General features: G+C 36.4%; 1 protein-coding gene across 2 annotated transcripts; it reads left to right on the plus strand.

Moving 5' to 3' along the window:
- The first annotated feature begins 1,479 nt into the window (after positions 1-1,479).
- On the plus strand, positions 1,480-9,530 carry KERA (keratocan). 2 transcript variants are annotated; one of them, XM_058741819.1, is made up of 3 exons: positions 1,480-1,718; positions 3,206-4,099; positions 8,302-9,530. In XM_058741819.1, exons 2-3 carry the CDS (start codon positions 3,214-3,216, stop codon positions 8,466-8,468), a joined length of 1,053 nt encoding a protein of 350 aa, XP_058597802.1. In that variant the 5' UTR covers positions 1,480-1,718; positions 3,206-3,213; the 3' UTR covers positions 8,469-9,530. The 2 variants fall into 2 exon arrangements, with proteins under 2 accessions (XP_058597802.1, XP_058597803.1); XM_058741820.1 differs by lacking the exon at positions 1,480-1,718 and adding an exon at positions 1,753-1,933.
- Positions 9,531-13,007: the final 3,477 nt, after the last annotated feature.

Genomic DNA, 13,007 nt, shown 5'->3' on the forward strand with positions numbered 1-13,007 from the left:
AATATCACAGAAACTAAGAGAAACATTTAATGAAAGTGGTGGGTCAACTTTGTTAAAAGTCACAAGCCCAGTAAGCCAGACACTAAAAAACTTCAATATATCAGTACAGTGAAGATCACTGCTGATTTTTGTCAGAGCAAGTTTAGGGAAGCGGAAGGATTAGAAGCCATATTTTGGAGGGTGGATCATGGGTCCACTGGTAAACAGGAAATGAAGAGTGGAGGCAGCCAGGATGCTCCTGTAACTTTCCTACAATGAACTTGCAGCCATATTCGTGTAATAAAATTAAGAAATGACTCAAGTAATTTTGGCTAAAAGAGAAAATTAAGAAAGAAGAAAGAGTTGGAGGGGACTGTGCAGATTTGAAGATCATCTGTTGTGTATATCCTGAGGGTTTAGGAAAAGAAGAGAGAGGAAAGTCGAACCGCAATAGGCAGAAGAGATCATTGTTTTGAGAAAGCAAATAACGCTTGATTTTTTTGTCTCATGTGAAGGATGAGTGTACCTGGAAAGCTACAAGAGATCACGTCTGAATCAGATCTTAGTCTGTAAAAGCCCATAAACTTAAATGAATTTCCCAGTTGAGAGTATAGGGCTAATACTAAAGAAAGGTTCACATTTCCGTAAGCATTTATGAAAAGTAGGGCCAACACTGAGAGGTGGTCCAGTACTGGGAGAGACGGCAGACCTCTAACTGACCTGCCGATGGTGAGGAGGGAGAAGGCGGGAGGTTCAGGAAAGGTCTTTTGGGTCCAGGGCCCTCTCCTCTTCACTGTGCTCTTATCAAGTGCTGACCGAATCACATGAATTAAACTTCCTGACCCCAGAATAAGATAAATTTTGAAAAAACAGCGTGTTTACAATCCCTCACCAGAATAGTGTCTGAAAATTATTTTTATTTGTGCCTTTCTTCCAATGGCACAACAATCCTTTCTCTCAAATATAAGAGCTGGAAGACATTATCTTAGATCTATGCGTTAAAGGGGGAAAAAAGCAGCGCAACAGAATGTCTTGTAATGGACTAAATACAAAACATCTGTTGTAATGAGAAAAAAAAATCTCATTTTAATAATTACTTGGAATAAAGCTCCCAATGGGAAACAGAGACACAGAAATTATTTCTATAAAACAGAGCATAACACCACGTGTAGTGCCAACATAGGTAGAGCCTCTCAGATTTCATTTTTACATTTTTCAAATATATTTTCCTATCTTACCCTCAAACGCAATATATCTAACTAGAATTCCAACATCTGTTTCATATGAGAAATGCATAAAATATTTCCATAGAAACAGAGGACATCAGCATTTATTTCTTCATATTCTTTTTTTTTTTTTTTTTTTTTGAAAGATTTTCTAGAGACGAGCTGCTTTAAAATCTCTTTTGGTTATGTTTGGAATCAAAACTGCCTTCAGTCGCCTGCTAGCTAAACAGGTCTAGAGACCAGCACATTGTAACATCTCTGGTAGGGTGAGTTCAGAGTGACAGTTGCCCTGAATTTTTGTTATAGGCTCCTGAGATTAAAGCCTGAATTTCCTGCGCTGAGCTGCCTAGGTACTGAGGTGCTGTTGTTGTTGGAGGGGTTAACTTTGGAGCCACTGGTGCATATATTTGAGGGAGGATTCATAAAAACACGAGAGTGGAGCCTGGGTAAATCCATTACTGTGAATGAGCGGTGGCCAATAGAAAGGGAAGAAGAAGATCCAAGAAGGCTGAGGTAAGCAATCTGAAGCCCTGTCAAAGTAGAAACAATAGATCAAAAGGTGTTCACAGTGACCGGTCAGAGTAGCTTTTATTTTTTCTCATAGGAGTCTTGATAGCATACACTAAAAATAAATTGTTTTAGTCATAGATTTTTTTCCCCCCTTAATTAAGTTTTAGCAAACTTCAGACCCAGACACAGGACTCCACGGTATATTCCTGGAAGGCAAGGTAAACTATTTTTGCACTTTTTAAAAACTTAAAGCTACGAATTCAAAGTTCTGGTTCATCAGAGGCAGGGTTATGGCTTAATAACTAAAGAAAATCCCTATTCTGAAGAAAAGAATGTTTTAATGTGTCTCTATTGGAAGATGACTAGAGCAGAATTCTGCAATCGTAAAAAAATGTGACAGCTTGTGGAATCAGCTCTGCACTTGCTACTTTCCTCAATTTAGTGGCACAATTGAAAGATCAGCATTTCATAAGTGATGCTTATTTCATTTTTTCCTAAGAAATTAGCAAAATGTATGCTATTCTTATTACCAAGCGATTGAATTAAATGTACATTGGTCGGAATGCTACTGATAGATATATATAAATATATATTGCTTTTCCTGTTAGAACAGTTTGTTGTACCCATAACCTTATTGATATCCAATGGGGAGGGTTTATATCTTTTGGATGGTCATATACCAATTAGTGTTAACCTTTTCTTTGATAGCAACCATTCTGAAAATATGGGCTCTACCTGAACCTAGACATATTGTTTGTTTTTTCTTATCAACCACAGTAATGCCATAGTTGAATATATGCCTCATTGTGGTACAGAGTTTATAATCCAAACTCCCTGGCTGAACAACTTGAGTTTGTACTTCTAATATTAGAAGTCTTACCCCCGACCCCAATATACAACTTACCGGAGAAGTTGAGCAACAGAGCAAGAGATTAATCACACATTTTTCTTCATATCTTAGGACCTTCCTTGACAACAAACTGCTAAAATGTTCTTTGATCTCTCTATTTCTTTGGTTCAAGGGCCAAAGAGCCTGGGAAATCTCATCCAGATGTTCTGCTCATTTAGGAGTAAAAGTAAAAGCATATGCTTACTTCTTAGAAACAACGCAGACTCTCAATCTGAGTTATTAAAAGATCATTTTTTGTACTCTTGTATTCAACTGCGGGTTTCAGTTAACTTTCTTGTATTAAATAGCTTGGAATGGAAAAGCACTTAGAGCTCCTGAAATTTGCTTTCCATTTCTCGGTTTTCATTGTGATTGGGTTAAAACTGGGAAGCTAAAAGTTACTGAGTTTCAGTGTTTGCAAAATGCTTTGCATATAGTGCCTACTCAATATATGTGTATTAATTGATATCTAGTGTATAAATTGTTCAAATGTGTTTACCCTTCCCCTAAAGAAGCAATATTTGCTGGGGTTTTTTGGAGCACACAGTTTTCTACAGGTTGAAAATATTCAAGTATCTAACAGTTGTGTCCCCCATCCTAGGTACTATAATGGCAACCACAATCTGTTTCGTCATCTGGGTATTATTCATAACAGATACTGTGTGGACTCGAAGTGTGAGACAGGTCTATGACGTAGGTGATCCAGAGGACTGGGCTATGCATGACTTTGACTGTCCCAGGGAATGTTTCTGTCCCCCTAGTTTCCCTACTGCTTTATACTGTGAAAATCGAGGTCTCAAAGAAATCCCTCCTATTCCTTCAAGGATCTGGTATCTTTATCTTGAGAACAACCTGATAGAAACCATTCCTGAGAAGCCATTCGAGAATGCCACCCAGCTGAGATGGATAAATCTAAACAAGAACAAAATAACCAACTATGGGATTGAAAAAGGAGCCCTGAGCCAACTAAAGAAGCTGCTTTTCTTATTTCTGGAAGATAATGAGCTAGAGGAGGTACCTTCCCCATTGCCAAGAAGTTTAGAACAATTACAGTTGGCTAGAAACAAGGTGTCCAGAATCCCTCAAGGGACCTTCAGCAATCTGGAGAACCTGACCCTTCTTGACTTGCAGCACAATAAACTACTAGACAATGCCTTTCAAAGAGACACCTTCAAGGGACTCAAGAACCTAATGCAGCTAAACATGGCCAAGAATGCTCTAAGGAATATGCCACCGAGATTACCAGCCAATACAATGCAACTGTTTTTGGACAACAATTCTATCGAAGGAATACCAGAAAATTATTTTAATGTGATTCCTAAAGTGGCCTTCCTACGACTAAACCACAACAAATTGTCAGACGCAGGTCTCCCTTCTAGTGGTTTTGATGTATCCTCAATACTAGACCTTCAGCTATCTCACAATCAACTCACCAAAGTCCCTCGAATCAGTGCTCACCTGCAGCACCTTCACCTTGACCATAACAAAATTAAAAGTAAGTAATCGTCAGGGTATGTCTTTGATTAAAATGCTCATGGTCATTAAACTTATTCTATATTTTCTTTCAGAATAGTAACTGTGTTGGGCTTCCCCCCCACCCATCTGCCACCAACCAATATGCCCTCAGATTTTTTTTCAATTTTCAGTATTTTCGTTTTGTCCGTTCACACACGATCTTAATGGACAAGGAAGTTCTAATCTTCAATTTGTAAATTGAAAAGTGGACCTTAGTATTCTACAAAGGGTGATTACCCATTGGAGAAATTGAATGTATCTTCTTTTACTCCTGGGATAGTCCAATATTCATGCTTCACTGGGTAGATTTATTTAGGAAAATGTACCAAGTACAAATGACCTCATGAATAGTAATAGGAGGAATATGATTTAGGAGGTATCAGAAAGGCACCTCGGTCCTAAAAACTACAGGTGCCTGAAACCACCTTAATTAAAGACTCTGCTTTAGATGACAGGGTTTCTCGAACTTTAGAGTGTACAGGTTTGTGGCTCCATGCCATGGTTCCTGATTGAGTAATTCGGGATGAGACTTGAGTGAGATTTCATTTCTAACAAGTTCCCAAATGGGGCTGAGCCTGCTGCTCTGCGGACCAAGCATTAGGAATTAGTGCTGCCGTTTAACACCTTGTTCAGTAGAAACAGAAGCAAATGCTCCTGGAAGTTGGTGACTTCTCAGGACTCATGGCAATCGGCAAGGTAGAATAATTGCTCCTTTCCTGAAAATAGCTTCTGATAAGGGAGAGAGGGATGAGTGAGAGTGTCTTGGAGGCAGAGGTGTCACCCAGGAAACACATGGTTATAGAAAGAAGCTGGAGACACTAAATGCAAACCTGGCACCTGCACAATCACACTGAGACCAGTTTGACCCTGGTGCAGAAGTGTACAACATCATGGGCATTGGAACCAGCCTGGCACCTGCCCATGCATCCTCAATCCTGGCACAAGCCCATTAGGAAGAGAATGTGAGGAGACTTTTCCTGAACAACCTTAGAAAATACGTTCCTAAAGTGTGAATCAGTCCGTTTGTAGGAAAATAGAACAGATAATTGTCAGAAGGTTGTACCACTTGGTTATTATTCACTTGTTTCCTTTAAGCAAATAATCACACAAACATCCTATTTATAAGAATAGGCTATTTTTTCCACTGGGAACTGCTCGGTTATTCAAGTTTTTCTCTTCTTTTCTTTCTTTTTTTTTTTCTTTTTGGGGTTTTTCTAACAGCATACTTGAGCATATAATCTAGGATTTAACAAAGGCTGCTGCCACATTTTTCCATGGCGATGCGACACATTGTTTAATCCTGTAGTCAAGAGCAAAAGATGCAACATAAGAAAAGGTTCATTGCTGAATCTTTTTCACTGAACCGGATCGCACAACAGCCATATTGACCTAATATATACATTTTTTTTTTCTAATGAAAGTTCTGTGCTTCTACAGGTGCATCCCTTAACTGGCAACAAAAGCCCTGTGGACATTGGATGTGGGAAGTGAATTTAAAGGGATTCCAGGGGCGCCTGGGTGGCTCAGTCGGTTAAACGTCCGACTTCGGCTCAGGTCACGATCTCGCGGTCCGTGAGTTCGAGCCCCGCGTCGGGCTCTGGGCTGATGGCTCAGAGCCTGGAGCCTGCTTCAGATTCTGTGTCTCCCTCTCTCTCTGCCCCTCCCCCGTTCATGCTCTGTCTCTCTCTGTCTCAAAAATAAATAAAACGTTAAAAAAAATTTTTTTTTAAAAAATAAAGGGATTCCACATAGATCCCTGTTTGTGAATTTGGGATTCCCCTGAGAATTTGAAGACAAGGGTCTTTAGGAGTAAAATAGCAAAATACAACACACAGTTGTGCACACACTCCAGGAACTTTCATATTTACACAAAGTTATACCAAGAAGGGTAGGATTTTGTTCTCCATCCCCTGACATTTTTTTAAGTTTTACAATGTTTTCTCATATATTTTTATTCTTCAACTGTTCTCATACCTTAGCATGTATCAGGATCATCTGGGAGGCTTGTAAAATACAGCTTGATGGCCCCACCTTCACATTTTCTGACTTATTAGCTCTAAGATGGGGCCTAATAATTTAGTTCTCAAGAAATACTGATGCTGCTGGCCCGAGGGCCACACTTTGAGAATAATAAATTAATCTTCACAAAAGTCTTGTGTGGTAGCATTAAGACTTTCTAAAGAAGAAACTGAGGATCAACTAAGTGAGAATATTTGCTCAAGGACAAAGAATAAATATAATAGCCAGAACCTGAGCTCAGGACTCGTCAGTATACTATATACTACACAGTATAGTCCCAGCTCATTTGTCTTCAATTTCCAGATTAGAGGACTTTAGAAAAATTTCCACCAACGCAAATAAGAGTAATTTTAACAGCAACAACGTCAACAAAGAGAAATTGATTTATTTGTTTCTTAATGTAGATATCAGGTATGGTATTTCTATATTCCCAGAAAATAAGTGCAAAATAAGAATTTCCTTGGCTAGAATTATTGGCTCATGATTATATCCATTATATCACACTGTGCTGTAATAACTGCTCAAGTACTTATTTCTTTTGGCTGCATAATCTACTCTAGTTGTTAATAAAGTGGTTTCCAAGAAACCTACCTTTTATATGAAGAGTTCTTAGAATTTATGGTACAGTGACCTTTCCTTATGAGAAAGATGGAAATATTTATTTCTTCTGAACAATTTAAAGGACTTTAAATTTGGCAACAAGTATTCAAATAAGTTACTTCTTCGTGTTCTCTGAGAAACACCATAATTAATTTATGAAAATATAACTACCTTTAGAACTCTTGTTTCTCACATTGTATTTATTCAGGCCTGCGTTGATTATGGAGCATAAGGGTAATAAGAATGATAAGACATTAAAAGAGAAACAGGCAAGGGACCCTATGTAGTAGGAAAAGGACAAGGTGAGGAGTCAGCTCTGGCATTTGCTTGCTAAAATACCTTGTGGGCAATACCTTAACTGTCTGAACCACTTATTCCCGCTATGCCCAGGTAGGGAGAATAATCATATTGCCTGATAAAGCCTCTGTGATGTTAAGGTGATAATGCATGTGAAAAACTAACTTTATATACACAAATGGCTATACAAATATGAGTCATTATTTTTTAGCAAGTTGAATTCACAAAATGACCTAAGATCGGAGTAAAGCAATCTCACATGTGGCATAAGCTCAAAGGAAGGCCATTGCCAAAGTTAGGTGGGTCTCATCTTCTAAGGGAAAACCCTTTCCTCAAAATAGTTTCATATGAGACTTAAAAGCAGTATGCAGATTCATGGTTGAAATCAGCTAATGCGCACACTTGCCTGAATTTTGCTAATTTAACAGGACTTCTTTCCTGAATACTCTTAAATTTCAGTATGGTCATTGATGCCAAAGGCTCTGGTCCAAGGCAGGTGCATGATTTCTCACATCCTAACCATCTGAAAAGGCTCATGGGATGTTTGCTGGCTTGAATTCTTTGCAATTCAATTCTTGGCAATGTATCCTTTCTCATTAAATACACGAATATAAAGATCCAAAATTCTTTTCTATAAGTATTACATATGTAAACTTAGGTTAAATGTACTTTTTAAAACTCATCATACACTATTAATTAGAAATTTTGCATTTTAAGATAGTTTTTGAGCACTTTCCCTAATAATAGACTGATTTTTCCACCTACACATGCATCTGTCCATCCATCTACCTATGCACCTATGTGTTCTTTCTATGAACTTTGTCTCCACTTCTAATGCTCTAAATACTACCTGTCTTATTTTATAGTAGTCTAAGCATGCCTTATCTCACCTGGAAGCCTCAAAAACAAATGGTATATCTTATATGCTTTTATTTCCATCACATTTTAACAGTATGTCTTTTCTAGTGCTCTGCACAAAGTATAACTGAATATGGAATTATTTTGTGTGTGTGTGTATATATATATATATGTGCACTATATGTATATATATATATATATATATATATATACTGCACATTTTTATGGGTCACTTTTATAAAACAGATGTGCACAATCTCCAACCTACACAGAAATCGTTTGTATCTGGCACTTTGACAGATCAGGCCGCTAGGCCCTCTACAGGATTGTTGCATATGGCCTCTTGGTCTTCCCACCCCGGTCACTTCTGTTCAAGTTCATTCACACATGCCATCTTTGTCTCCACAGATGTGAACGTCTCTGTAATATGTCCTACCATACTGCCTGGAGAACAAGATTCCTTCGGTTATGGACCTCACCTTCGCTACCTCCGTCTTGATGGAAATGAAATCAAACCACCAATCCCAATGGATTTAATGACCTGCTTCAGGCTCCTTCAGGCTGTCATTATTTAAACACATCTTTAACAATCTAAAATTGGTTTCGTGGGCTAATATTTCTGAAATGAAATTTGGTCACTATTCATAACTTTAAGACAAAGGTCACATTCCAGTGGTGCTCTCTTGCCACCATTTTTGTTTGTGAAGCTTATGTTTTCTATTCAAAGACGCTTTCACCAACGATATATAGCATGGTTAGCTTTTCTTTAATTAATATAACAGACACAGAGTTAAGATAGTTTGTCAACTTATCAACTCAAAGATAGTTCTTTCTTGTCTCTTTCACAGCTTACTCATATCAAATAATGCAATTGTACTGTTATGCAATATAAAAGCCATATTTGTGTGCATGTTCAAAATTGCATATGCAGATACTATATTGATCGTAGAAGCACAGTAATCTAACAGGAGGTAAGGAGATCTGTAAGAAACTAAAACAATGAGATATTTTTTCATCATAATTAATTGCAGATTGCTACATAGTATTTGTAGGTATAAGTTTGGTATTTAGCTCAAGAATGGATATAAAATGTATTAAATACTTATTGTAGTCATTTAATACCAAATAACAGAACAACATCAATTTTCAGTTCACTACTATTTTTTATAGCTGCTGTTCTTAGATATAGTACAGTGTACTCTCTCTATTAAACCAAGTACTAAGTTTTACATTTCTTATAACACATTTCTGAAAGAATCTTAGTGTCTTAACATTTGAAATCCACTTGAATTGCAAATTGTTTAGCTCTTATATTCGCTAGTGGTTTTGGATTTTTTAAATAAAAAGAGTGAATGCTTTCTAACAAAATGGTACCAAAATATTTATTTCAAGGGCATTAGTTACAAGTTTTATTAAGAACATATTTTAATAAAAAGTGTTTAAGTAACAATAATTTCCATTTTTCTACCATGAATATATGCAAATATATTTCCCCCTACTTTTGTTTTTCCTTTTCTTCTTGAAAACATAAGAAAAAAATTACACTCAAATCACTTAACATAATACACCTACTTCTCATGAGTTAAAAAGGAATAACCCAGGATATCATTAAGTAATAAAGTATCGTTTACATTAGACTACTAGTTTCATAAAGCATATCTTTAAATAATAAATATTCCATAGAGATTCATACATGACTTTAGATATTTTCCAAACAGTATTCTGAAATATTCTATATAATTTTATGTATTTCCTTAGAAAAGTGATCATATACATTTGTGAAACATCAGATTAAGGAAAATCTAACATGCTATTTCAAGGTTTCTCAGAAACTTAAAATGTCATTCTATAAGGTGAATTCTCAAGAAAAGAGCATAACACACACAAAACTTATATGGGGTTGGGAGGGAAGAACCAATTAACTTACTTTGAACAGAGTTTTTAAAATGCTGGCTAAAGGAGAGAAATGAAATTAATTGACATTGGGAATAATTTTTTAAAACTTCAAAGCACATAAAGAAAATTATTAAATTTATGTCATGAAAATACAAGTAATGAGATATTATTAGGCTGGTGAAAAAGAATATATTGAAAGAAATATAAGAACTTTAAATATTTGAAAACTTGCCATAGAAAAAGGGGCTAAAATTCCAGGAGCTCCAAAATGAAGAGTAGAACATATGGGTGAAATGTATATGGAGCTATATTTTAGCTCTAGCTAAGGAAGAATTTTCAAACAGTTGTTCAGAGTAATCCAACAATAAAAGCAACTTTTCTTGAGATGGAGTTACCCACCACTGGAACTGTTCAAACTGAGAATGAGTAATGGTTCAAGACAAAGGCTATAAAAGGAATTCCTGATCTGGAAGCAAGGTTGTAATATGTTCCTCTATGACCTTTTCAACTCTAAGAATTCCCTTTTTCCTCCCTTCCTTCTTGCCTCCCTTTCCCCCCTTCTTCCCTCCCTCCCTCTCTCCCTCTCTCCCTCCCTCTTTTCTTCTTCCTTCCTTCTTCCCTATCTTTTTTATTCTTTATTTATCTCAGAAAATATGTATTGAGTACTATACACACACACACACACACACATACACACACACACACCCGACTATCCTACACACTGGGAATGTAATAGTTTATACTATAGTGGATAGTTCATCAATTAAGTGAATAAGTCACAAAAATATATAAAATGTTATCTGTGATAAATGCTATTAACAGAAAGCCACATGGTATAAAGGAATTATTAATACTGATTTGATGTAAAGATTCTTTAAACAAGCAATGATTAAGGAAACATATAAAGAAAGAATGAGAAGAATTCAATGCTGATGGGAAAAAAGAATATTTCAGGCAGAACATAGACACTGTAGTTTCCAGGAATAATTTAGAAGTTACCTGAAGTGTTTTAAGTCAGAAGGAATTATGTTCATTGAAGATTAGTATCATGTAGTGGTAAAGAATATTAACATCGAAGCTAAAATTACTGAATTCAAACCCCAGCTTTCCAGTTAAGTGGTCCTAGTCAGACTCTAAATTCTCTGTACCTCAAGCTCTCCTCCTTTATGAAATGGGGACAAATAATAGTACCTCCTTTATTCAATTAGAATTAAATGAGTTAGAACATGTAAAGTGTCTCTTCTGAACACATGGTAAGTGCTAAATGAATGTTTATTATTATTGTATGCAATATATATCTACATAGACATATACATACATATATACGCAAGCTTTTTTCTGTAGTGCGTAAAACCATTTGGAGGGGATTAAGACCAGATAGGAGTAGATCAGTTAGGATTTCAGTCTTACAGCACAAATTTGAAAAGTGGAGGTAGCTTAGAGTATAAAGACATTGATGGTGTTGGTAGAAAAGGACAGACATGCACAAATGTGAGAGAATTAGGAGGTAAAACTGTCAGGATTTGGCGGTTGATTGGATAGATAAGAGAGAGAGCGAGGAAGTGCTAAGGTTTCTGCTTGCAAAACTGAATACATGGCAGTGCATTTTCTAAGAGGAACATGCTTAGAAGATCATGAGTTTGATTTTAAATGCAGTTAGTTTGGGGGCACCTGGGTAGCTCAGTCAGTTAAGCGTCTGACTTCGGCTCAGGTCATGATTTCACAGTTAGTGAGTTTGAGCCACATGTCGGGCTCTGTGCTGACAGCTCAGAGCCTGGAGCCTGCTTCAGATTCTGTGTTTTCCTCTCTCTCTGCCCACCCCCTCCCCCCGCACTCTGTCTCTCCCTCTCAAAAGTAAATAAACTGTTAAATTAAATAAATAAATGCAATTTGTTTGAAATTATTTTGATTCATCCAAGAGATGTCATGTAAGCTGTCGAATGAGAACTAAGGTTAAAACAAGGGGTCTGGACAGATGCATAAATATCTAGGTGAAATTTTCTAGATTTTGTTTACCGTTCCAAAAATTTTAGAATTCTGCATTAAATATTCATATGCTCATGAACAAAGACTGAGAGAATGAAGGCATAATTCCAAATATTTACCGCTGAAGCTATGAGGAATAAGATGAGCTTTCTACCAGAAATACTTAAAAAATATATATGTATAAAGTTACTATGAAGTCTCAGAAATTTACAAATGGTCTGCTGCTCTCTTCATGTATACACTGTGACCACTACCAAAAATTTTTAAAAACCAAGAAGAGACTAGGAGATGAGCTCAAGCCATTTTTGAAGTCATGGGATCTTAATAAATGCTCCATTTCTCATTTTATTGCCCTAAATTAAACAAAAGCGAATGGAACAAAACAATTTTATCTATGACCTCACCATGCAAATATGATGAACTTCTTTCATAAGCAAGTAAAAAAGAGAAAAAAAAAAAGTATCCAAGGATTGGGAGCAGTATATTTGCAAATTAAATGTTAAAAAAATGGGTTGTTGGTGGTAAGAACCCTGTAATAGATCAGGTTTTTTTGCTTTCTTTAAATTCTCTTTAAAAACCAAAAGCAAAACCAAAAACAAAACAAAAGAGAACTGCATGGTGGAAGACAATTCCCAGGCGACCTCTTTGATAAAGCTGGGGTCAAAGAATACGATGAATCCCCACTTCCCAAAATGATTGAATGTAGATGTATGTGTGTGCTGATAAATAGACAGCTGGATAGAGAGATAGAGATATTTAAAATTTAAAGTGTTCCAGAAACCATGCATTGGCCAGGAGGAGTGTAAATTTTATTGGTTAAAGTTAGCATTATAGGTCATACATGAAGAATGAATTTTTTCAAAGTTAACCACAATAGACTGGTAGGGAATATTTACCTGTCAGAGAGTGACAAAGAGTATTCATTAAGTCCAAAAGAAGGCAAAACATTAAAAAAAAGACAAGTGGAAAGTATATAATAAAATAGTGCATTTGAATCACATTGGTAATTACATGGTACAGTGGTTAAGGACTCGTGCTTTAGAGAGAAAAGATCAAGTATAAAATCCAGCTTGTGGCATTGACTTTGCCAATTCCTTGATCTTTGGCAAGTGTTTGAACATTTCTAAGGATTGGATCCTCACTTTCAAAATAGGGAACAATATCAACTATCTTACCCAGTTGCTGTGAGAGTAAGAGAAAGAACAGATGTGTAGTTCTTATCATCTGACATG

This window comes from Neofelis nebulosa, chromosome 8, assembly GCF_028018385.1.
Source record: "Neofelis nebulosa isolate mNeoNeb1 chromosome 8, mNeoNeb1.pri, whole genome shotgun sequence".
NCBI lineage: Eukaryota > Metazoa > Chordata > Mammalia > Carnivora > Felidae > Neofelis > Neofelis nebulosa.

What these genes read in the sequence shown, in the direction of transcription:
- KERA (XM_058741819.1), top strand. Translation starts at nt 3,214, where the DNA reads ATGGCAACCACAATCTGTTTCGTCATCTGGGTATTATTCATAACAGAT. An exon ending in TGACCATAACAAAATTAAAA is followed by an intron (nt 4,100 to 8,301) that starts GTAAGTAATCGT and finishes TTGTCTCCACAG; the next exon opens with ATGTGAACGTCTCTGTAATA.